This window comes from Simochromis diagramma, unplaced genomic scaffold (genome assembly GCF_900408965.1).
Source record: "Simochromis diagramma unplaced genomic scaffold, fSimDia1.1 OVJJ01000334.1, whole genome shotgun sequence".
Lineage (NCBI taxonomy): Eukaryota > Metazoa > Chordata > Actinopteri > Cichliformes > Cichlidae > Simochromis > Simochromis diagramma.
Window position 1 is genome coordinate 3036393 of NW_024386764.1, and position 24444 is coordinate 3060836.

A 24444-nucleotide genomic window follows, 5' to 3' on the forward strand; every position below is an offset into this window, starting at 1 on the left:
CACATTGCTCTGTCTCAGTCCGCCTCTCTCTATTTGTTTTTAATGTTCCCGCCATTCTCAGGCTCTCACAAGCACACAGACACTCATTCCAGCACATAAATCACAGCTCGGTGAAAGTGTCGGTTCAGAGCCGGGAGGCTGCGGCGTTCCAACGTCTCTATTGCATGAAGGGAAGAACTGAGGGGACAAACAATCAGGGACAAAAGGGAAACAAGCACACAGAACATAAACACACACTAGCACAAATTAAGTCACACAGGTAGGCACACATGCAGTTTAAAGTGCATGCTATTATATTGGTAAGTCCATAATTTCTTGGAGAAAAACACTATTTTTGTAATTCCGTCTCTGCACACCACCGTTTGAAATGCAGACTTTAATTCAAGGGTTTGTTGGGGTTTTAGGAATTACAGCCACTTGTATACACAGTCCCCCATTTTCATAGACTTGAAAGTCATTGGCCAATTGACTGACTGAAGTATATCTATGGTCAGGTGAGGCCTGTTCCCTTGTTAGTCAGAAGAACAGGATGACAAATTATGGACCTAACTGTATGACCGATGATTTCGGAGCAGGTCGTCAGTAGTGTGATCCCTGGGTGATGCAAGATAGTGTGAGGGTGTGCATGAATGTTAGACAAGGCGTAGAAAACAGCTCTGGTATGCATATGTGTGTGACTAGGTAAACAAGGCGTGAAGGAAAAGGTGCTCAGTTAGAGCAGATATGTACCAGTGAATACAACACAGGGATTCATAAAACTCAAATTATACCCATTATAATGTGTCACTGTAAGTATTTCCATCTATATGTTCGAGCTCTGATTGGCTGTAGGCATTCAGTGTCATGACCTGATCAGAAATCATTTTTGTCCTGTCAGTCACGCCAACTTAAATTTCTCCTGAGTGACAGTCCTCACAGATCCATCCAGCCTTTTTTTCACACGAGGAAATTCTCCATTTTCACAGCCTGAAAGCTCAAATAACAGAATTCCTCGAATATCTCACTTTTACAGATAATAATGTGACAAATGATGGTTTTCTTATCACCAAAATAAGAAAACTTTTACTTCAGCTGAACTTGGTCATACTGTATCACCTCTGTAAGCTCTGTTTAAACAGTGAACTTATACATAGTGTATAGATCAAAGGACAGAGAAAAGTGTACAGTTATTCACATTTTCACATGGAAGCTGTTGGTGCCAGTGTTTTGAGGCAATCAGCAAATCTGTTGAGTGTTTGTACTAAAAGCATGATTTGCTATAACCTTGGAGAAGCAACAAATCCATCATTTAAACCTCAAAGAAAAGGTTCTGTGGCAGTCGGGTTGTTGCTTTTACACAATGATAACCACTTAAAAAAAAAATCCCCCTCACACAAATATGCCGTAACTGTCTGCTATGTTCTCTCTCATAAATCTAGCAGTAACCTGCTGGGGCCGGTGCTGTTCGCAAGATTGGATATATTGATTGGTTTGGTGATGTGTCTAAGTCTAAGTGTCCTTGAGCTGAACACCTAGTTGCTCTGGATGCCTTCCATGTTATCTGCAACACCAAACACCAAAAGCTAAAGTAGGAAAGAAGGAAAGAAACCACCATCAAGGTCAATTTTTAATTTTCAGAAAACTGAATATTGGAATTAAAATGCCAAAAAGCTGAAATTAGGAGGTTGATGGAGCAGACTAGAAAGCATATCTGTGTTTCACTTACTATTTGTTGTAAGTGAAACACAGATATGTTGCTTGTGTTGAAATCCATGCTTTTTAATCCAATTTCTGCTGTGGCTAAAGACGACGACAGCAGTGCCATTTGTACTTGTACTTTCTGACAGTCTCATTCAAACGGCCACCAGAGGTCACTTTCCTTTAAAACGTATTTGTCATAACTCGTGAAAATCGCGTGTACAAACTATTAATCATTTTTTGTGAGGGGACAGTTTCTGTTTTTGAAGATGAATTATCCCCACTTCCCCTTTCGTGTCGTGGAAGAAGAGGGAGACGCTGATGAAGAAATCACTTACCCCGCTATGCCCTGCCAAACCTAAACCCAAACCCTCGCCCCCTCTTTCTCTTCTCACACAGCAGCCAAAAAGGCAGAAGCTCAGAGGCTGTCTGCTCGCTGCTTCAGAGGCACTGTTGCTATCTATTTTTAACCATGCTGCTTATGTACTGGGCAGAGTCAGCTTCGTGTGTTTTTAGTACTGAGCTTGACTTTTGCTTTAAGCCCGTGTTTCCCACTCTGCCACTGAAATAAGAGAGCCTCTGCTGGGCCTCTGCTTAACGCCAATGAGCCCACCTCAGGCCCTTGATCATTATTTTTACACCAGTGCTGGATATACACACAGAGTTTCGGGTTGTTTGTTTTGTCAGAAACATACAGTACAGTACTTGCACTTATACATGCATGTCATGTCTTTGTCGTTTCATGCTTTAGACCATGAAGTGTTTATTAACGTTATGATAAATGGCTCGCAGCCATATTCAGAAGTGAAAAAAAAAAACATTCATTCTCAGGGGAGGGGGCTGAATCTCACATTAGCATGTGGCTTTTTCACTTTCTCATGTACACTGCTGCTGCAGCTGTTTTTAATTGTGTTGCTGCATATGCAACACTTGATATAGATGGGGTTTCTGACCTACTTTCACCTTCTGTATTGCATTATATTTATCGTCTCTGGTTCCCTCTCAGGTTAGATACAGAGAGAATCGGCCAGGCAGAATACAGGGAATTTGCCAAATGACTGTAGATAATGATTAAGGATGTTCCTTGAAACCTTATCAAAGTTAAGCGTGTTGGTGTTATTCGGCTGTGCTCATTTGCTTGTCAGCAGATGTGTAAAGCAGTAATGGATGGGTAACATCTATTGTACAGTCTGATTCTGTGTGTCTGGTACACCACAGCGCTCTAAATGAGAGCGTTGGTTATGGAGTCTGTTTTTATCTTTTAATTGACTTTTCAAACTCAGTTGTTCCCCATATGTTGTGGTTTTTTTTTTTCTAATTTGGTTGTTAATTATAGTACTCTCCATCAGCAGGCTAGCATCAGATACAAAGGCAACATTTGAAATGCTAAGTCATTAGCTAAACCTGGCAACTATTGAGACCTGTGCCAGGTAATAAATGTAGGTTTTTTTTGCCTGTTACATTGGCATTGTAGTTTGGGAAGGTTACTTCAAGCTGAGATCAGATGACTTATATTTAGGGGAGCAATATGCGGACCAGTGAAGGGTCAAACTGTTGGCAAGAATCCAAACAGCCAACATGCCGACGCTGCCTTCAACTCCCTTCGTTCGCTTAGAATGAATAACATTTCTAAGTTGCAAGCACCACTTCAACTGCTATGCCAGCCAAGTCCAAGGATGGGTACCGGTATCAATGGCACCGGTTCTGACATAAACGGTAGTAACCAGACCGAAAAGCAGCGCACATTTCGGTGCTTTATTTCAGGTGCTTTATTTCGGTGCTTTTTTTTTCCTGCGATGTCATACACTTTGGATTCCAGCCAGTAATTTTACCTTTCCAAGGATAGTAGGCGGGCCCAGGTACGCACGTTCTTTTAGAGCAGAGCTACAGATTAAAAATGCCCAAGGCGAAGCGGTCAAAGTCTGGCTGTACTTCACAGCAAAAGATGCAAACTCAACAGCCTGCAACAAGTGCTTTAAGGTGTTACTGTGCAAAGGAAGTAACACCTCGAATCTGATGAAACACCTGGCGACGCATAGCGTTTTTTTAAAAGCCGAGAAATGCACCGTATTTGATAGCTTGCTGCAAGACGTCACACCGAGCACATCTACTGCGGTGTGGTGCCTGTTATCGGACGTAGAGTTAGCAACATCCCCCAAGAACCCGAAGAGGAAATTCCTGGCCCCTAGCCCTGCCAGTGTAGCAGAAATGATGATGGCAGCAGCAGCCGTTCTTCTCTGCGTGAGTAGCTTAATGTTGTCCGTGTGTAATTTACGTTGAGTAGGCTAACCACGTTATTAAATTAAATGCATGTAAGGTGAACTAGCGAACACCGTCGTAGTTACATGCGGCTGTCTTCTTGTTTGATGGCAGATACTCCCTTCACCCTGGCCAAAAAGGCTAAAATGACCAAAGAAAAAGTGAAAAACAGCTAAACATGAGAGGTTTTTGGACAAAGTTTGTGTTTTCCATTGTTTAAGCACTGCTTCCAGCCAAGAGTGATACCATATATGCCCCATAGCTGCAGAAAAGGCTAAGATTGTTATCTTTTTACAAAAAACAGCTGAACATGAGAGGTTTTTGGACCAATTTTGTGTTCTCCATTCTTTAAGCACCAGTTCGAGCACCATTTAAGCACCAGCACCATTTCAAAAGTACCGGTTTGACACTGGTATCGGATAAAACCTAAATGATACCCATCCCTAGTCCTGACTTCCCTGCTTACCTCTTGCGTTCTCACCACCTTCAGTTTCTGTTGTACCTTTTGCTCTCTTTTGTTCTCCATTCAAACATATATCTCATTTATTTGATCTTTCATCTTTCTTTCTCCCTGGCAACTGGAGGAAAGCCAAATTCTTCAATGAGGCCAGATATGAGTTACTTTGCATTCCAGTCTGTTTTGAGGTGGACAGGTGGGCGGAGGCATGTGACTCTTCTGCAGACAGATCACAACAAGATTTGAGAAAAATTCAAAGAAAACTATCTAAAGATCTCAGTGGGAATTTTTTGAAGAACACCAGAAATAAGCAAAAATGGGACAGAGTGGGGGCTGTATTAACCCCGCCCCTCTTAGTTTGGCCTGGAATAGGACGGGTAAGACGTGTCCCGGGGTGACCTATGAACAATAACAAACTTACTCTAATATTTGGTGCTATATATATAATTATATATATAAACATACATGCATAAACTAGGTCTCATAGCATGCAACAGTAAAATTCTGTCTTTTTTACTATCTTGTTTTACACAAAGACGAGCACCAAAAACTGCACTGTGGCATACTTTCACATGTACCCACACACAGAGAACTACAATCCTATTTAATCACAAGAATCCTGACTGGGAGCATTCCTGTCACATGCAGTTAGCACCATTTGCTTATTAGAGCAAACAATGGTACCTGTCAATTTCATTTTCACGAGCTCAGAGATTACAGAGCAATGTGCTTATCCTCTCTATCCAGTTCAGCGCACCGCAGTTTCTCTGCTTTCCCACGTCTAAAGCTGTACGTGAGTTAAGCAAACTGGTTGTCTGACGTTCTGCTGATCTTTCCCACTGAGCGCTGCTGCTACATAAACTTGTCCCTGAAACAACAAAAGCGGTCGTATGTAATCCATCCGCAGAGGACAGTTCTTGTTATTGTTCAGTGGCACTTTGCTTAGCAGTGTCACAACTTACTCACATTCATTTATTATTGCTAAGCTATCACAGAGGAGCCTCCATTCTGACCAGCTTTTATAACCCGCTCTACCTGAAAGTCTGCAGGGTTTTTTGCCATTACTAAATATACGCTGACTCAGCTTTGCAAACTCAGTGATCTCACTTGTAAAATGATTAATGACACATAAATGCACAGTATGCTTACGTAAATCAAAAGTTATGTGTAATGTGATTCTAAAACAGTTTGAATATTTAGTGCAGTTTGCCCGAGCACTGTTTTGAAACTAAAGACACAAATATAAACCCAAAACAAACCACTTAAAATGTGCTATATATTGTATTTGCATGTCGAGGTGTATCTACAAATATTAATCTGCCGTATATGTAGATCGCCGCTGCAGGGCTGGATTAGAGGGTGCTTACAGCTGTTTCTGTGGAACTCATGCACCTGCATTGTGTTTGTGTGCTTTTGTTTATGTTCAAAAAGCATTTGCATATGTGTGGAGAAAAGGATTGTATGAGCTTGTTTGTGCAGCATCTCAAATTCTTTGTGTGTGTGTGTGCGCATTTCCAGGTGGAGGAAGGAGGGGGCAGTTTGCAGCAGGAGACCAGAGAAAGAAATGAAGGAAACGGGAAGGAAATGACGAAGGCTTGCTCTCTGAAACAGCTAAGCTGCCACTCTCTCTTTATCATCCTGTATGGAAACTTGGAAAAACACACAAACACATAGGGTGTTGTTGTTGACTGCCATACAAAACACAGGATCTCAGGCACAGGATGATAAACGAAGAACATGGAGAGCAAATAGAATTGAAGAGGACACAATCAGAGAGACAACAGGGGAAAAAAAGACTGTTGTGCCGATGGATAACAAGTGGGAAAGAGTCACAAAGAAGGATGGTAAACACAAGAAGTGGTAAATAACTGTTTTGATACTTGTATTTTCTACACACAAAAACCACAACAGCTGATCACTTCAATAATTTCTCCTTTCTTTTATTCAGAACTCATTTTGTCAAAGTCTGCATCTCATTTTTCAAACAGCTGTCACCTCCTTCTGCAAGTAAGCTCTTGAGCATCAAGAAATTGCCGAATGGGAGGTTATGCACACACACACACACAGAAAAAGAAAAGAATATTGCAAATTTCATAGCTGATCACATGCCAAGGAAATTATTTCTGCGCATTCACTTAGGCAACCGTAGGAAGCCAGTTATTCCACACTGATAACCCGGAGGGCAGCGAGCAGGACTGGCGACATAAATATGGCTGTCGCCGTCAAAACACGACAGGCCGGGATCAAACAGCACCCGGAGATGTTTCCCATTGTTTGCCCGAACAGGCCTATAGCCCGAGATCAACAGTTAGAATTTCTCGTTGACCTTCGTGATCGAGAGAAGGATGATTCATCTGCAGAAGCCGACACAAAAACAAGACAGGAATGCCACAGGAAGGGCAAAGGTCACTGCAAGAATGCCACTGGCTTGTTTGTTATCATACTTTTGCATAAATGTGCTTTACACAACGTTTCTTAAGCAAACACACACACTTGACGGTTTCTGAAATCTGAATAATCTCATTACTTTGTATGTGTTTAAGGTGTGTTAGATCCTGTGCATAAAATGTTGAAATGTTACCCAAGGGTTTGTAAAGCCTTTCAGCTTAATGAGTGCTTTAACATACTTAGCAGGAGTGTAAAGTGCCTGTAGCACCTACGACAACTGAGGAAGTTCAGGGTCTCTCCAGTGATCCTCAGGACTTTCTATACAGGCGCTGTGGAGAGCATCCTCACACAGAACATCACATCCTGGTATGGAAACAGCTGTGTCAAGGATAAAAAAAGCTATTCAGAGAGTGATCTGTATGGCAGAACGCTGCTGCAGGACTGTTCTCCCTTCCCTACAGGACATTTACGTCAAGAGATGCTGGACTAGAGCAACTCAGATTTTGAAGGACCCGTCCCATCCCAGCCAGAGAGGCTCAAGAGGAGTTTTTATCCTCAGGCCATCAGTGTGCAGTTAACCAAACAGCAGTTGCATTATGCGTAGCTGCATTCAGTGTACTCCAAAATAAATATGCACCTGGACCTCGAACAGAGCAGAGAGGTCCAGTTCCTGATGCCATTCAGTAGCCATGCAAAGTTTAAACTATAAAAATGTGCACGGGTGACTCAACGGAGACTGACTTGTCTTTCTAGCCAGCTTTAAGCCACCTGCATTTTTTTCCCGGCTTGCTTGTCTGGTTTGCATGTTTGTATCCTTCAGTCAGGCTGTGTTTTTGTCCTAGGACACAATTATCCTTTTAATCTTCATCTGGGTGTGGCACCAGCTAAACATAGTACATTTTATTCTGTGCTATAATAGCAGTACATTTTCTGCCGCGTGAATTTTTTGGCACACAATAAAAGCCTTTGAATGATAAACTGTAGAGAACAACAAGCATTTTAAATGAGCCCACAGATAAATTGACACCCTATAATGGTATGAGCTGGTTGTCTAATAGTTTTAAAGTGAAAATCTGCTCTCTTCTACCAGTTAATAAAAGACAAAGTTCAACCTTTTCAGAAAAAAAACTTGCTGGTCTAAGCACACAATGTGAGGTTGCTCTTTCACATGAAAAATCCCCTGATGAAGAGGAAGTGATGGAGTTTTGTGTTCTTGGCAGCTACAACAGGTGATAAAATGAAGAAAAAACGTATTCATGGGATGATGAATTACAACCCTGGCTGCCCTTCAGTGTTTCAACAGTAATACTGAAACTGTAGTTATAAAAAACCGTAAAATTTGCGTTTACTGGCAACGTACCCAAGTCAAAGCTCACATTCACGTACTGCGGCTTTAAGGTTTACCTTCAGGCTGGCCAAGCCAAGTGACAAACTGGACATAGCAACAGGCAAGGGCACTGTGCGTTTCCTAGACTGTGTGTGGCTCGTGAGACCTGACGACATGCTAATTCCATGGAGACAGCGTTGTAGGGAGGGGGTGGTGAGATTACCGTCTAGCCATCGAAGTCCAGAAAGGTTGCTCTGCTGTTTCCTGCTGCTCATGGGCTGTCTTAAGAGGTTTTAAGAGGCTTGGAAGAGATGAGCTGCCATCTGGCTAAATCTTGAACGGCTAACCACACGTGGTTGGTTAGGAATATGTCGACACTGCTGATGTGCCGTGATGCAGCAAAGGACTGCTGCTGACTCAAAACGAGGTTTCTTTTACCTGCTAGAAGAATGAGTAGCAATGGAGTCTTCTGAACTAGAATCTAAACAATATATAAAATGTATGAGTTCATATGATGGCTCTTTATTTTTGTTTCCTTCCTATTTATAATAATAGCTGTGCAAAAAAATAAACCAGCTATAAGTACATAGGTAAGCACACTGGTGTTTTGATGATGGTGGAGAGCAATAAGCATACATAATCTCCCAAAGATGTTAGTTTTAGTAGAGATCTCGAGACTTCAAACACCATACCATATGATTCACATGGATTTCATACACATTTAGTCACTTCCATTTAGTGGCATCTCTTATCCGATGGATCTGGGCATTATTTGTCAGCCTGAAAGAGACTGGTGGGACAGATGGTTTCAAACTATGCCAGAAAATGCCCCCCACAGCTCAGCATAGCTACTACATCCCCTCGCTGTAGGGGTCATGTACACAGTATGAGTTATTTGTAACAAGTAGTCCCTGGAAAGCAGTGCTAATGGGTGTATCCGTGTGATATGAACCACATAATCTGACATCACTCTTTTCTAATGAGCTTTTAATTATGAAAAATAAATAGAAAAGTTAAATTAGTTGTAGTTGACATTACATTGAAGAAATCAATCAATAGAAACTGTGAACCACAAACAGGGAATTTTACTGACAGTGCTGCCAGGTTGCATCATCAGGTTTGTAGGGTTGTGTCTGTTTACAGTTTCACATGCCACATCACTGTCAAGCATGGTCCAAGCCCTGCAGGGAGAGAGAAAGTGAAGGCACGCAGCCTTCACCCTACCAGTCTGCTCACATCTCTCAAAGAACTACGCAGTTTGCAATCACTTCATTTTGTCTTTGCTAAGCTGTTTATTCTGGTTAACAGGTGAAATGATAATACTACTAGGAAAGCTACACCCACACTCTCAGTCAATTTCCTGCCACCAAGGAAAGCAGACTATGAGTCAATTACAGCAATGAGCGCTTTTCTGATGGCTCGATATGTGAAGTCCAAAATCCGTGTGACATTCTGACATCAGCCTTTACAAACCAGCACAGCACAGTTTACAATATCACCTGACTGTTTTGTGGCTTTGTGTTGCATTTGACTTGTTTTTATTTCAGTGCAATATTAAGCCAGGCCTGGGCAATTAATATACTCAAGATGCTCAAAGAGAAACTGGGACTATTTTGGAGAGCTCAACTTAATGATGTGGCCCTCTACACTAGTCCCAGTTTCTCATGTGACTGGTTTCTAGTCAAAGTGACAACAGAGACTCATTGCTGGAGTTTCTGTGAACAAAAGACTCAGTTTTCTGCACTTCCTTCTTGCAGACACATGGTTTGGGCAGTGTGCCCACAGCAGAGATACTTAATGACGCTCTCTTCATGAGGTATCTTCTGACCTTCTGATCATGGGAATGGGGTGAAGAGGTTAGTGATTACAAACGGACTCAACCCCATAAACTTGTGGCATCAAACTGATGCATGTAGGTGAAAGGCAGTTACTTGGAATGTGCTTGTGAGCAAGGCGTTCCTTCCCCCAGTCCCAAGATTGATACTAATGATGACAGTTTACTATATGATGCCAAAAAGTGAAAGTGTTTCTAATATTTTGTCTATAGTCAGTGATGTAAATTGAGTATGTATATATTACCCCTATGCATCAGGTCCTTTATTTATGACACCTTTATCTTGACAGACAATAAACCCATTAGACCTGTGAGCACGCCCAGGCTGTGTATTGATCAGCTTTGGGCTGTCTATAGGATCCTTTTGGATGTCAAATGAAGAGGCAATGATCCCATCTGACAGCCCTTGCCTGTCGATACCTGGTGGCAGCATGCCTTAACACAATGCACTGCAAAGAATTGATCTAAACACAGAGCTCAGGATCTGTTAGTGGTGATGGGTATTTACAGATCACATGTAAACAGTTTTGAATGATCAGATTACAAAACATGAGTAACTATACGGGCTAACCATGACACTGAAACTACCTGCCTGTTGCCACTGTACTTTTAAAACAGCTCTAATCCTTTGCACAGGACCAGAGGTGTGTCCTGTGGTATCATGAACAAAGATGCTCCAGCAGATCCTGCAACACTGCATTGTAAAAAGATGCTGTTATTGTATTTGTCAGGGGCGTAATCATCAGGGTAACTATGTGCTGAACATTGGGGGGTCAAGATCTCTGTCTAAATAAATAAATAAATCTAGGTAAATTCCCAGATGATTAAACATGCAACTATTTTGCTGGTAATACCTGAAATGAGTAAAGAAAATCAACAGCCTATTTATGCAAGATAATTCATAATTTTATTGGGGGGGTTATTTTGGTTGGGTACGATTATTGGGGGGTCATGACCCCCCTAACCCCCCTGGAAATTACGCCTCTGGGCTTAATTACCCCAAGATGTGTAACTTGATTTTATTAGCATTAGCAAGAACTAGCTAATTTAATCTGAAGATACTGATATTAGAATAATTTTTTAAACTTGCATCAATAATTACAAATAAATCCCATGTACTGTTTATTCCGACAGGGAGACTTTTTAGAATTATTTATGTGCAGCTTAAAGCACGAACACCTCAGCACAAAGGGGGCTGGAGCTTTCATTATGAAATGTCAGGTTTTGAGATAACGGGTATTCATAAATATCCAGCTAGGGCTCAGACCTTTACGCTTTGAGGTGAGCGTGAAACATATAAATACATTTATGCACTGTCTTCCACTGATATGGCACTGGTGCCTGAAGAGTTCCTGTCAGCAGATAAAAGCCGAAAAACTCACAGGTGCACGCATCCACACAAAAAAACATGTGCGTCCTATGGGACAAAGCCTGAGAACTGATATTTTGGACACTGCACCTGTTTCCTGCTTGGATCTGAAACAGGAAAACTACCCATGTGGATTTCACCATAGTTTCCTCATATTTGGAGAGACCTGAAAAATCGTCTGCAGTATCTGGTGAATAAAGTTTTGCAAAACCTACTCACCATCCTCTTTGTTCAGTGAACATAAAAGAAGAGGAAAGCAAGAGTTCAGTGGGGGGGTAGATGTACCTCCCTCCACACAAACCACACTGATGTGTATCTCATTAAAACACCCAAAACACTCACAAATCTCATACTGGATTCTGATTTTCTGCTCTGACAGCGCGCCTGTCTGAGGGTCACCCCGTGATTTTTTTTCTCCCTGTCCTCTGTTATTATTCCATTTCCTCCCTGTGAACGGAAAGACCAAAATAACCCTGCTGAAATCTATGGCTCTCCAGGGGCAGAGCCTTTGTGTTGGAGCAAGTGGAAAACAAGAGCAGCGGTGGCTGAATGGGACACTGCGAGATCTAGAGTTTCAAGGCCTCCTGGGGCTCGGCGCATAGATACAGACACGGGTCATTACATGATCAGACTGTATGGAGACCAACTGGGAAGTGTCATGCGAGACACTGAGCATGTACAATTCACAGAGGAAACTGTAAGCTGGAATCTTATCTGAGGCTGAATGACAGGGTGCAGATGAAATAATAGTACCTGCAGCAGTGTATGTGGTGAGCAAAGGATGGAGCGGTTAAGATCGTTTCTCAGAGAAATAAATGAGTCACGCAAAATCTTTTCTCCCGTGCAAACAGTGTTTACCACCAAGTATCCAACTATACAACTGAGATCACCATTCCTACACAGTGTTTCACAAATATGACAACAATACCCACACCAAGATTCCCGCCATCCTCAAATGCCCTTTCTGCCTGCTACCTGGATTTATTGGACATATCAGCATTTCCACTGTGCCAAAGTATTGGCTTGCAGCCTCTGGTTTGCACTAAACTCTAAGTTCAGTCATTGACTTTAGTCAAAAGAAGATTCTTTCCATTTGTGACGCTTGTATGGGTTTGATTTGGTAATTTGCACATGAATATCTAACAAGTTTAAGCTGGGGAGAAAAGCAGCAAGACCCCTGTGCAGAACAGAGCAGCTATTTAAGACTACAATCAAGTCAGACAGCGTGTAAAGGAGGAGCTGCAGTGGACGTGGGTTGCAAAGCAGCTTGCCAAGACAGTAACTGTAGGTAGGCTAAAGGATCTTAAACAGCACAGCTATCAAGTTAATCTCAGATAATCGGATATTTGCATATTTTGCTGAGCATTCAGCTGATGTGGAATGATTTTGAGATCAGCTGTTATCTGCAGCTGGATGAGCTTTAGTGTAAGTGCTTCATCTTGGGCTATATAATCCAAACACACTATAATGCATCCAGGTTCTCAAATATTTATTAAAGCATATCTGTCTTTGCCCCTTCTACACTAAGTCAAAACATAAAGCATTTGTAAATTGGGCAAAGACCAAAAAGTGCTAACTCACTGGGTTAACTTGCATGCATAGGCACACACATCTAAACAGCTCCTGGGGGGTTGCTATCAGAGTCAAACTAATGAGATATGACACTATCATGACAGTAGATTTCTTTCTCTGTTGTTGTCTATCTGTGTCTACCTTTCTAACACACTCAGCCATCACCCTGCACATGCCATGGATGCAATTGGACACTGACTCTATCTGACATTGTCTACCTGTAAATACGGCGGTCAAAACACATCATCTTGTCCAAAAACAGACCAACAAAGTTTGCCACAACTCTGCCTCAGTGCCCACTGCACCTAATTTTATGTTGTGCTCATCCTGACCTTCAGTAGTGGTTGCTGTAATTGAAGAGTGTGATAATTATACACCCTTGTACTACAAATAGTAATCTCATGCATCCAGATCCCTGTCTCTTGCCTGCAGTTCTTAGATACAGTCTACATGCAACAGCTAAAAATGAGCTGTGGGCACGACGGCTCATGTTCCTCCCTGCCGCAAAAACTTGAGATGTCGTTGATGTGTTTCCACCAGCAAGCAAAGGTCAGCATGGCTCTGCGCTCTGATTCAACCCGTCTGACGTCTCTCACGCCGCTGGTGTAATCAGATCCAGGCCCACTATCTAACAGCGCTGATGCTTTCCCAGCTCTTCTCATGCATTATAGATGAATGGATTTTGTAGCGTGGTTCAAAATTAAGCCGTGTGGCGGTCTGGCATCGGTGGTGATCTGGTACAGGGATGGCCTGCGGTGCCATTCAAATAGCAGATAATTGGGAAGCTCTGCTCTTCTGTGTGTGTTTCAATGCAGACCCAAACTGCCAGGTCCATTTATTATTTGTCTGCGAGTAGCTGGGGGTAAAGGTGTAAACATTAAATTATATTATACACGCACTGCATTATCCCAGTAAATTATAGAGTGATCAATTTTGATGAAGGGCTTTCATGTGCTGACTCTACCGCTGCAGAGAGCAATACATGTCATGCACCCACTGAACCCTGTGAGTCACTTCTGGATACAGTGCTGGAAAACAACTTTAGTCAGATATTTGGAAGTTTTGTGCTACTTTGTGGTTCTGCTGTCAGAAATAATGATGTGCTTTTCACTGCGCTACATGGCATTGCATTTACTTTATGCACAAAACTAAATCTGGGTTTATAAAATAAGATTAAACCACCTAACAATGCATAGTATAGCTACGAATAGCTCCACAGCTTCACATCAGTGATAATAATTGTATAAACTGTGTATAATTTACAGTAATATAACACATGTAAGGTTCCCGCTTGTGGGATGCATTCTTGTCTTTTATACTAAAAATCATCTGTTAATTGTTTCATACTTTTACTCAAATTATACTCTGATGCAGACTTGCAAAAAACTGATATTATAATGAGGAAATCTGATTTCACTTGAGTAAATAAGATGAATATACTTCAGACAATAAATTGTTGATAAGTCTATTATTCAAACAGTTGATTGACAAAAAAACTATTTAGATTATTGGAATTATTTAAATTACAATGACCTTGTACTTCTAATAATTTAACTTTCTTTGTTTTGTGTGATAATAAATGGGATGTTTTTCTATTTTGTACCATTCACCATTCAAATCAAACAATTTGATTACTTTTGGGGTATTTGTAACTAATATTCCAGTATCCTATTACACTTACTGAGATAATGATTGCAGGCTGCAGCCTTAAAAAGGCTCTTTGTTTTTGGTCATTTTGGTTGCAGATATGAGTGGTTAACACTGGTCCTCCACAGAGAGTTTGGGGATTGACCGCAGGCAGGCTGTATGTATGCAGAGTTTGCATGGTCTCTATCTGCTTGTGCTGGTTTCCTCTGAGAATCCTGCTTCCCCCACTATCGAAGGGCATGTCAGGTTCATGCTGCTTATCTTGAGGACACCCAGGATTCAAGAGAGGTGCTCTATCTCTACTTTCTGATTAGAAGGCAGCTAATTTCGGCTGCTCTGTTATTCACACAGGGTCAACGCAGCAGGTAGCTCTACACATTTGATTTGTTCAAGATTTGTTTTATCCCTGGTGCATTCCCAAAGAGATTTATATCTCCTCCCGGGCTCAAACCAAGGATCTTTTCCTTGTTAGGCAAATGCGTTAACCTCCCCGCTATTAATTCTTGGTTAAACAAAAATAAATCAGTGAATTCAGATAGTTATGTTAAACTGTCTTTAACTGCCTGAGACATAGTAATGACATTTCAATTATTATAATCATCTGTCCAAAAAAGAACATCAGTCCATGCCTCCATTTTCTTCTGTTTATACTATTATAATAAAATCTGCACATTACAATATACATGTTTGCATATTGTAACGTGTGAAAAGAACAGCAGCCATTAATCTACTGAGACCCTGTATCCTCATATGTGGACATCACATTTACTCTCAGCATCTCATAATAACGATAATAATAATAATAGTTGGTAGGTCAAACACCTGAGTGCTTGTTCAAAGGAAAAAAGTGGCAAGTGAACATGAAGAAGACTTTTTTGCTAGCTCTCCTCTAAACAATCAGAAGCTCAGCTTTCTCCCTTGGCAGTGTGAAACGTGTCCTACAACCTCTTGCTGTGAACAAAGACTCTCAAGCCTTTAATTGTGCGGAAGGGCTGGCTTCACAAGTGGCTGATTTCCAGGTAACCTGGGAGATTCGGGGAGCACAACTGCTATAAGAGAGATGGAACACAAGAATGGTTGTGTGAGAATGTAGGTCAGAGAGAAACATCCAGACATCCATAAGCAGACTAAGCAGCTGCAAAAGGCAGGAGCGTCAGACAAATGGCCTTTTGCTCCGTCTCGTGTGTTTCTGTGGTCACAACGCTGCGTCTTCTCTAATTACATGACGCTGGGCACATGATGTCATTGTGTCTTTGCAGAGTAACAGGTGATTTCCATGAGAGTGCAGCTGGTGCAAGCAGCCCATCAGATTGCATGAGGAAGAGAAACTAACTATATGGGTTTCTGTACTCTGTTCCTATTTCACCGTTTCACAGACCACAAATAAAGCACCCACAGTCTCAATTTAGTGTGTGTGTGTATTTGTGTCCCCTGAAAGCACATCAATTTATAATGAGACACTGGAAAGCTTGTTTTATGACTCACCAACCACTGACGGAAATACACAAAGCAGTTCTCTCTTTCTTCCTTTATTTGTTTTTCATCTGTATGTTCCTATCTGTCCCACGGAGAGCTTGGGTTTTTGCTCCTCGTGTCTCACTCTGTCCCGTTTGTGTTCGCTAACAGTGCCAGTGTCATTAGTGAGAATGGAGAGCTGTTCCTCCAGAGCATGCTCCATGGGACTAGAGTGTTCACCCTCACATGCAGGCCCTCAACACCGATGGCATCCGTGCATCAGTATGTGTGCTTCTGAGTTTATATGCCGATCTGGCTAACACTGGGAAGAGCTGTGTGGCATCAGCGTGGGCCTGCTGCTGTCTCTAAAATGAAAGTGACGGTGATATTTAGTAACACATCTTCCACATTTAGAGCTGCTGGCCCAGTCATATCCTTCGCCGACCACAGATCACATCAGGTGATTTTGTGTCTTTGCTTCTGTGAGTGTTACATGTTAGGCTGAGTGCTGTGCCTTTAAGAAAAAGATGTGACTCCATCTTTTTATCAGTCACACTTTTATTTAGGTGACACTTTAGCAACACACCAAAGGAACAATGTAGATTATCTGATTTTAGTGAGCTGAGCAAATATGAATGAAATGAACCGGGTGACTCAAACGCATGAGTCTATATACCCGTCACATATTGCAGCATATAGATCTGTAATGCTCTGAATTCTATCTGTTGTCGCTCAATAAAGGCAAACTGATGTAAAAGTAAATACCAGCTAGAATACGCTGCTGAAGAACTTCTGGTGCTACTTCTGCCATGTGATGTTCTCACAGCTTGTGCTACCGGTGACGTCTGTATGTGTGGCCTGCCTTCCCTGAGGCCAGCTACAATGAATGGGCCTTCAGTACCTTAACTAAATAACTTCAACAGCCTGAAAGCAATTTGGGAAAAAAGAAAAAAAAAAGGTGGTGGTGGTCGGGGATAAAGATCAATTCAAGGCTATTAAATGAAATACCCATTTACAGTCACACCAATAGCTTGGTGGTAACAGATAATATTGATGAGAAGGTTAGGGTTGTGCTTTTTAAGCCTCCATGTGACTTTTATTCAGCAGTGCAAATCTGACCTCATTTTGAGCCTCCCAAGGTAAACCCGCTCATATCAGACAGTGCTGAAAGAAAAGATGTCCTACTTGTATTTCAGCATTAATTCACATAAAACATTCATTTAATTCCTTTTTTTATTGCTAATTCTTTGAATTTCACATAACAAACCACATATATATTTATATTTTAAAAAATAACATATTTATACTTAAAACATCTTACTTTACATCTTAATACATAAAAGGTATTTTTTTTTCCTTTTGCACAGCAAAGATAAGACACTTATGTTTCAGACAACATACCAGCAAACGTATGTACATGGTAGTCAAAATAATACTTCAATGAAGTCGCAACAGTGCAGAAATAAAAAGGTGACGAGCAGGCGCCCTGATGGGGATTGTAAAGGAAGCCTGATGGAAAACAAATCTGCTTTTGTAAATGCTTTTTAAGGAATGTTTGGGAGCTTCTGGATCTTGATGATTGGAGCATGTTACAGAAGAAACATGACATTTTCAAGTGAGGAAAAAAAAACGTCAAGTAAACAAGCTCGATGCTACAGCAAATCCTCTTAAACAAAAGAGATGGAATTAGTGCCGTGCGCCCTGAGGCGCGCTGGGAATTTGCCATTAAAGTTGTCTCTCAAATGGGTATGCCTTTTTTTTTCTTTGTTTACACAATCTTTTAACTTAGTTCAGTAGCCTAACTGTCTGTCTGTTTTGCCCCCAAATTACGTTTATGTCTTCTCAATTATTAGTCTCAGTGGCACATGTCAAACAAGCACTTTGTAACTGTTTCTCAAGGAGACATCGTGGCTCAACAGAACGGTGCGCTACAGGTGCCCAGAAATGCGCAAAGTTTTTTAGGCAGTTTCTTGCACCTTTACCTCATCAAAGCCATTGATTAGTGGTGGCGGTTCCTGGTTGCTTTCTATGGAGGATTCGCTCCCTGTGCTCTCACCAGAGAGGAGTCTGGTGACTCTGAGGTCAGCTTTCAGCGTCTGCACGTCGTTTCCTATGCTCATCTCTCCCAAGTCATTAATAATTTGAGTCAACTCTTGTTTGCCATTGGCAACACAATCATTGTCCGTGTCCAGAATGTCCTCACACTCAAAGTGCATTGCTTTCTCCTCCTCTTCCTCCCCCACCAAGTCCTCCGTGATAGAGCCCAATTTTGGTGCACTCCGGCTGCGCTCCACCGGGGGTTTGTAGTAGCACTGTCCGTTCAGCAGCTTCCTGAGAGGCACCAAGGGGATGGTTTGTTCCCCTATGAGCTGCTGCTGCTGGTGCCTGGCATCGTCCCTCCGTTTTAGTCTTTTAAACTCAGCCAGGGCTGTTGCCGAGGTCTGGTACAGCAGCAGCGCCATGGCTTTTGCCTTCTCCGGCTTGGACACCAGCACTGCGTGGCAGCGCAGCATTACGGCCTTGTGCTTCATCTCGTGCCTGTAAATCCAAGCGAAAATCTTGGGTAGCCGCGGGTCCGCGACGCAGTAGGTTATCCGGTGCAGCAAGTACAAGTGTCCCGGTCTCCTGGCCTTGTCATCCACATGCACCATGCGGATGCCCTGGGAGCTGATGGTCAGCCTCATCTTAGTGCCGTTCTTGCCCATCTCGCTTTTGCCCCAGATCTTGCTCACCGCTACGTCCGTGCAGCCGTCTCCTTTGGACTGGATTGTGGTAGCGTTCCCCAGGTAAAGCACCGTGTAAGTGGGATCTTCGCTGGTGATCTTCAGCTTTTTCCTCTTTGACTTGAACATGCTGCCCACCCTGTTGAGTGCGCTCTCGGGGCAGGACTTGGCGAAGGAGGTGAGCGCCGAGTAGTTGAGACTCACCGCATAGCCCTTCTGCTTGGACTGCTTGTCTTCCTCAATCAGGTCGAACTTATTCTTCTTCCAAGGCAGCATCTTACTGCTGTTTCCAGTCAACAGCAGCACTGAGAGAGAAAGGAGAACAACTTTTTTTTTAATTACTACTAAATCCTAGAAGCGTTCTACTGCCTGTCAGCTCATGTGTGAGCTACTCTACGTGAACTAAACGCAAAGACACCGTACTTCATCTGTCCATCCTCTGAAGTGCTCCTGTCCATCGCAGCATCCCCGTTTTATGTCATTGTAGTGCTGAATACAATCTGCTGTGACAGCACGAGATTCACCGTTTATATGCAAGGACAAACCATTTCAGCATGACTGTAGGGGGGGACTGAACCAAGCGATACAGTTCCTGTTAGTGTAAACTGTTCTTCTTTTCTCGTGGTTTCTTGGTTTCTTGTGCTAAAACACGAATGATTATAAATAAGCGCAAACATCTATAGATATCTAAGTTATACTCAACAATTATGCAACATTTAATAACAGAGCTCTATAAAACTCGGTTTAAGAGTCGTCTGTTAGTATAAACTACAGCTTCATTTGCTTGCATTAAAGAAGAGTGAAAAGCATTCCTGGAAACTATATTCCTGGAGGAATATATGAATGTAAAGTGAAGATATAAATACATTGTTCTGTTATAAAATGTCAACTGAATGGAAAGAAACAAATCCGCATATTATTTATTGTCCCGTGACTTGTTTTTTTTTTCCTGGAATTTCTTAAGTTTAAAAAACCTGTTCCTCAACTTTTGAATTTGTTTGCAATAATTAAGAGTCTCATAGAGGACAGCGGCGTTTAGGATTTGTCAGGTCCAGGTTAGTTTGAGTCACATCAAGTCTCTTTGTCTGTTACATGCTGCCCCCTTTTGGCTCTGTTCGGAAGTGCGATTTGTTTTTTGTTGTATGGAAGGAGATTTATGTTTTACTTTTATTCATGTATTTTGCTATTTTGTAAAACATAGCACAAATACACAATGACGTTTTTGCTCTTCTTCTTCTTTCATCTGCTCACCTCAGTCAATGGCATAATACAAAGTGATGGCGAAACCTAAAAGACGGTGTCATGTCTGCTCCCTGAAGCAATCTCATAACAGTTTCAATCTATTTCAAGCCAGTTAGCACATTTCTGTTATGAAGTGCAATCATTTTTTGGCAGTAAACTTAAATTCTTTTATTATGAATATCACATTCTCAGATTTTCAAGAGAGACCAGACCAATAGGACAGCAGAAATCACAAAAATAAATAAATAAATAACAGTTTTACAAAGATTAAAACAGTAAAATAAAGACTGGAATGATTATGATGTATAACACAGAATATGTACAATAACAGAGTTATAAACACACCTAGAACACACGTGATACTTTTATTTCATCTATAACCTCTGTGCAAATTTTGTTGACTGCAAAGTGTTTATGAATATGTTTTTAAAAGCTGGTTATCTGACTGTCAGTTAATAGCAATTAAAAAGAAAGCTGATTTTTATTTAAAAAACCCTGAAAACATCACACCTCTGAAGTAACACATTGTGATTCATGTACAAACAACACACAATTATTGTAGATTCTTCAAAGCCTCCTTATATTCAACACTTGGGTATGTGGTGTTATACATGCCCTCACAGCACCGGCACATCAATCCTCCTGTTTTCACCTTGTCACCTTCATTAAGCTGCTCTCTTACTACAGAAGGCCCACCGCATGCATGGGGGGGAGAGTGGGGGGATACCGTGGGCCAGGGCTGTGGCATCTAATGTCTGGTTGTCAGTGTCCTTTGGAAAAGCAAGTGATTGTCCTCAAATCAGATGTCCCAGCAGATTGATCTAGTTTGCCATGCTGGCAAAAGACCAATACACCAAGACAAACAGCCATTTATGCTTTTTACACACACAGCCCATTTAACCAGGGAACTTGACACAATGTATTTTTTTTCTATTTAACTAGAAGAATTGTTGTACCACACATTAAAGTTTCAAATCAGTGAAAAAGCAATCGTGCCAAAGAAATGTCAAGTGTTTGTTTAAGATGACTGCAATTATGGTATTAACAGAAAACACACATCTCTGTCTCTTTTCTTTTCTGTTTAGTGTTCCACTTACCTTCTAAACTCACCAAGTACTTGCACAATCCTGAGGTTTTTAGAAAAGAACATCTCAGATTAAATAAGGAGGGGATACAGACATTAAAACTAACCTTTATTACTATGATACAAAACAATATTAATGAAGTTGTTAAAAGTGGTACTTCTTACACACACACACGCGCGCACACACACTCAGCTCATTACAAGTGTTTAAACGTTTGAGTTGTCTGAAAAACTAAAGAAAGAAAAACACAAAAATGTTACAATACAAAAGTTGGAACTTTATTAACACACAGAAATACAAACTGATGGGTTGATAAATATCAAGAAGACAGTGCATTTCACATAAAGACTGTGCATCATTTTAAGATGAAAAAATGCAATATGGGGTCAGCCAGAAGATTAATAATCAAAACTAAGGGATTCTAATATTAATACTGCACCGCCTCCAATCTCACTATAAGTTACATCTGTTGAACTGACTTCTTGCTAGCATTTCCAATGAAGTCAAGATGAAAAAAAAACAACCTAAAAACAGAGGGTCCAATACATTTAACAGGAATTTGTCAAAAAGAACAAAAGTACTGACGGTTAATTTTTTATTTTTGACCCTGTAACTCAGTTATTAGTTTGAAAATAAACGTTTGTATGTCTTCATAAAATACTGTAAAGCTTTTGACTCTTAGGGAGTCAGGAGCTACATGACAGATGTTATTTTGAATGACTTGGATATTTGCTGTTTACCAACCGTAAGTCTGCACAACAGAAATATTGTTCTGAAACACATTAAAATACACAAGTGAAAGATGATATCTGTAATTAGAGCTGCCACGATTAGTCGAAGAGTCACGATTTTTTATTTTATTTTTTTTTAACTTTATTTATCACATTTTAAACATACAGTCAAGTAAAACAGGGATCACATAAAAGATGACATTGTGGTAGTACAATGAGGAACAGAAAGAGTGACAAGGACAGTGAGACAAAAGTGAGTACAAAAAATAAAATAAATTAAGGGGAACATAAATAAACAAAAGTTTGCAAGAGCCAAAATCAAGTTAGCAGTTTCAATCGGTTATAGATGTTAACAGTCTTGAGAGCCTTAGTGTTTTTTGATGAGGAGATTGTCCTTATATATTGTGCAAGTTCCATTTTTAATACAAGAAGTTCAGGCTTTCTGCCGAGGACTTTGCTTTTGTGTATATGAAATTTTGCCAAAAATAAAACCAAATTTATAAAGAAGAAAGCATCATTGTCCTTGTCTTTAAAATTATAATAGCCAAAGATAACATCCTTATAGTATAGTTGAAGATTAGGGAGAACAGAGTCAGTAATAAACTTGTGGAAATCCTTCCAGAATTTACACGTAAATTTACATGACCAAAACAGATGAGAAACTGTTTCAGGCTGCTCTTGACAGAAGGTACAATTTACATTTATTTCAGCCATAAATTTGGACAAATATTGTTTGGTAGGGTAAAACTTATGAATCAACTTAAAGGAAATCTCTTTAATTTTGTTTGTTAAGAAAAACCTTTGTGGTAAAGTCCAAACTTTTTTCCATTCAATATCTGTTACAAAATTGGCCCAATAAAATATGGCTGATGGAACAGAGACCATTGCATCCTGAAAGAGAGATCTTATTTTGGTATTTATAGACTTATGAGAGGAAAAGCAAACATTGCCAAGAGAAGAATGTAACACATCCGGGGGAGTGACCTGTAGTGGAGCACTGTGGGAGCATCTGTGTAACATGGACAGACCAGATGGGATGGCATCGAACACTATTGAGAATTCTTTAGGCGTTATCGGTACATTGTATCTCCTGAGGAACTCAGAGTAATTATAAAAGAGTCCATCTTCTCTATATAACTGACTAACCAAGATTATTCCATTATTAAACCAGTTATTTAAAAAAAAGAGTTTTATTTTTATAAATAATATTGCAGTTATTCCAAATAAAACAGTTTTGTGGAGAGAAATTGTGTTTGTAAATCAGCGCCCATGCCAAAAGAATTTGTTGATGAAAGTGAGAAAGTTTCAGTGGTATTTTTGGAATACTGTAATTGCAGAGCAGTAGGAAGTTAAGGCCGTCTAAATTAGAGAACACATGATGTGAGATAAAGTTCCAGATAGAAGTGGGATTTCTTAAATACTTTTTAATCCAGTTTATTTTAAAGGTGTTGTTAAGAGCACCGAAATCAATAAAATTTATACCTCCTTTATCATATGCATTTAAAGCTACTGATTTACGCAAGTAGTGAGTTTTATTTTTCCATAAAAAATTGTATAATAATTTGTTAATTGACTTACAGGTTGTATTATCAACATGTAGTGACTGGGCAGCATAGGTTAGACGGGAGATACCTTCAGCCTTCGATAGCAGAACTCTACCCTTCAATGACAGGTCTCGCTGTAGCCAATGATTAAAGATTTTTTGGGATTTATCTATAATAGGAATGAAGTTTGTGGAGCATCTGGATTGCTCATTTTTTATTATTTGAATTCCAAGGTATCTTACAGAGTTTCTTACAGGTATTCCATGAATTGAAGTTGCTAAACAACTTTTAACTGGCAAAAGTTCACATTTATGCAGGTTGAGTGAAAGTCCGGAGGCTTTAGAGAATGGCTGTATGTTGTTAATGGCCACTGAAACTTGCGAGGAGTCTCTGAGGAAGAGAGCTGTATCGTCTGCCAGCTGACTTATGAGTATTTCTCTGTTAGCAATGACCAGGCCTTTTAAAGAACTGAGTTTAATGTGTGAATTAAGGAGTTGCACAGAAAGAAGGAATAAATATACGGATAGGGGGCAACCCTGCCTCACTCCACGCTTTAGAGAGAATCTTGGGGAAATACCAGTGGCAAGCTTTATGGAGCTGTTACTATTGGAATACAGTGTCCGAACGGCATTACAGAAGGACTGACCAAACCCAAATTTATTTAAAGCAGTAAAAATAAACTCATGCTCTAAGGAGTCGAACGCCTTGTAGAAATCTAAAAAAAGAATAAGACTATCACCCTGTACAAGTTCTGGGTAATCTATTATGTCTAAAATTAATCTTATGTTGTTTGAGATATGACGATTCTGCATGAAACCAGACTGACTCTCATCAATAACTTGATCTAATACAGGTTTCATTCTATTAGCCAGAATTTGTGCCAATATCTTATAATCATTATTCAGTAAAGAGATTGGTCGCCAATTGTCTAAGAGCAAAGGATCCTTTCCTGGTTTTGGAATGAGGGTGATCAAACCTTGACATAAAGTGGGAGGGAGTGCACCTCTATCCATACTTTCCTTAAAAACTTCTAAAAGAAACGGGGCTAAACTGTCAGTGAACTGTTTGTAAAACTCGGCAGTAAGGCCGTCAGTTCCAGGTGATTTGTTAATCTTTAGATGTTTTATAGCATCT

At 40.6% G+C, this 24444-nt stretch overlaps 1 protein-coding gene across 1 annotated transcript; it reads right to left on the reverse strand.

Moving 5' to 3' along the window:
* Positions 1 to 17053: 17053 nt before the first annotated feature.
* On the reverse strand, positions 17054 to 19215 carry fam43a (family with sequence similarity 43 member A). The gene is made up of 2 exons (XM_040031850.1): positions 19132 to 19215; positions 17054 to 19013 (listed from the first exon to the last, which is right to left on the reverse strand). Coding segments are annotated over exons 1-2 (1071 nt in total). The 5' UTR covers positions 19133 to 19215; the 3' UTR covers positions 17054 to 17943.
* Between the last annotated feature and the right edge of the window lie 5229 nt (positions 19216 to 24444).